We start from the raw sequence: 1,560 nt of genomic DNA, 5'->3' as shown, positions 1-1,560 counted from the left end.
TGTTTTCTTTTTTTTTTTCTTCTTCTGATTGACAGACAAAACATTTATTATAAAATTAACTTAATTTAATTTTATATTTCGATTTCCTATGCAAACAATTAATTCATTTGAATCTTGAATTTCATTTCACAATGTAATAAGTAACCATGGCTCTCTTCGGAGTCTTTCTCGCTTCCTTCGAATTCGGACCAAGGTTTGTTGGTTTAGAGAGAGAAATTATTTTGGGATGTGCACATATTTTTTGGCCCAATTAGCTTTTGTTATCCTTTTAAATAATTTAGCCATATAGTATGGAATACTTTTGCACAAAGGCATCACATTTACATCGTAACGAGCTTATATTTTTTTGTCCAAAATTAATTCTGCACACTAATAACCACATTAACCAAACAATTTGAAGCAAATAATAATTTTATAATTTTTTAATTAATATATTAATAATGTTTGATCATCATAATAATTCAAATTTTTCAAACTCAGCAGATTAGTTATTTTTTACATAAAATTACATAATTGTAAAATGTGTAAATTTATTTTACATTCACCATAAATAAAAATTAAATTCTATATTTATATATCTATGAAATCTTTTATTCGAAGGGAGAATTTCTCGTTGCTTGGATCACCATATGCAACCCCATGATGGCCTTCTCCAAAGTGATCGACAACCTCAACACCTTTTCTTCTCAACATGGCCACCAACCCCACCATGCGATCAATCATAGGGTCCCCATAACATCCCAAAACAAAGACCTTCCATCTCAGCCGTTTGATCTCTTCAAAACACACATCATCATCCACCACCGTTGGATTGCAATACCAATGGTCCCTCCCTGCACCCTCAGGCAACGCCAGCTCCCACATAAGATCGCAGTTCCCAATAGGCAGAACTGGATCGTTGACCGACCTCAACTCAGACTCAGTCCTCTGGGACCCACCGAAAAACGGATGGTGCAATATAAGCCCTCTGATCTTCAAAGGGTCAAAGTCAAACGAATTAACGGTTGTGGACACAAGTAGCCCTACACGGTAAGCAATGTTCCCTCCCGCACTAGAACCCATGATGTAACACTTAGAAAAATCAGCATAGTCACGTACCCATGTTTCATCGGTGGTTCTTAGCCAATGCAAGGCCTCCACGGAGTCGTCGTAGGCCGCAGGCAGCCGGTATTCCGGGGCAAGACGGTAGTCAACGGAGGCGATGACGGCGGAGAGTTGGAGTGACATGTTAGAGCAGAAGTCATGGTTGATGGTGGAAGAAGCACTTGTGTATATGAAACCACCACCATGGTAGTAAACTATAAGAGGGAGCTTTGTTGAGTTATTTTGATTTTGAAGTGCCTTTTTGGGTAGGAATATGCGTACCCAAGTTTTGTTTTTAGGATTTAGAGGGAGATCTTTGGTCAGAATAGGGTTTATTAGGTCTTGTGTTGGTGGAGTTGTTGGATATTGAATGATCCTTGTGATACTTCCATCTTGGTTTTGAACTATGCCAAGGTTTTTCAAAGGATCGTCGATGGTTAATGGAGATGAAGCTGATTTTGATAGAGGATGAGACAT

The 1,560-nt window shown here is 38.1% G+C and overlaps 1 protein-coding gene across 1 annotated transcript; it reads right to left on the bottom strand.

Moving 5' to 3' along the window:
* Nucleotides 1-466: 466 nt before the first annotated feature.
* LOC107491014 (probable carboxylesterase 120) lies at nucleotides 467-1,560 on the bottom strand. Its single transcript, XM_052262342.1, has 2 exons — nucleotides 1,099-1,560; nucleotides 467-972 (listed from the first exon to the last, which is right to left on the bottom strand). The coding sequence occupies exons 1-2, from the start codon at nucleotides 1,558-1,560 to the stop codon at nucleotides 571-573; spliced, it is 864 nt and encodes a 287-aa protein (XP_052118302.1). The 3' UTR covers nucleotides 467-570.

Source organism: Arachis duranensis, chromosome 5 (assembly GCF_000817695.3).
Source record: "Arachis duranensis cultivar V14167 chromosome 5, aradu.V14167.gnm2.J7QH, whole genome shotgun sequence".
Classification (NCBI taxonomy): domain Eukaryota; kingdom Viridiplantae; phylum Streptophyta; class Magnoliopsida; order Fabales; family Fabaceae; genus Arachis; species Arachis duranensis.
The sequence above is the reverse complement of the archived record's forward strand: the minus strand, read 5'-3'. Positions and strand labels throughout refer to the sequence as shown.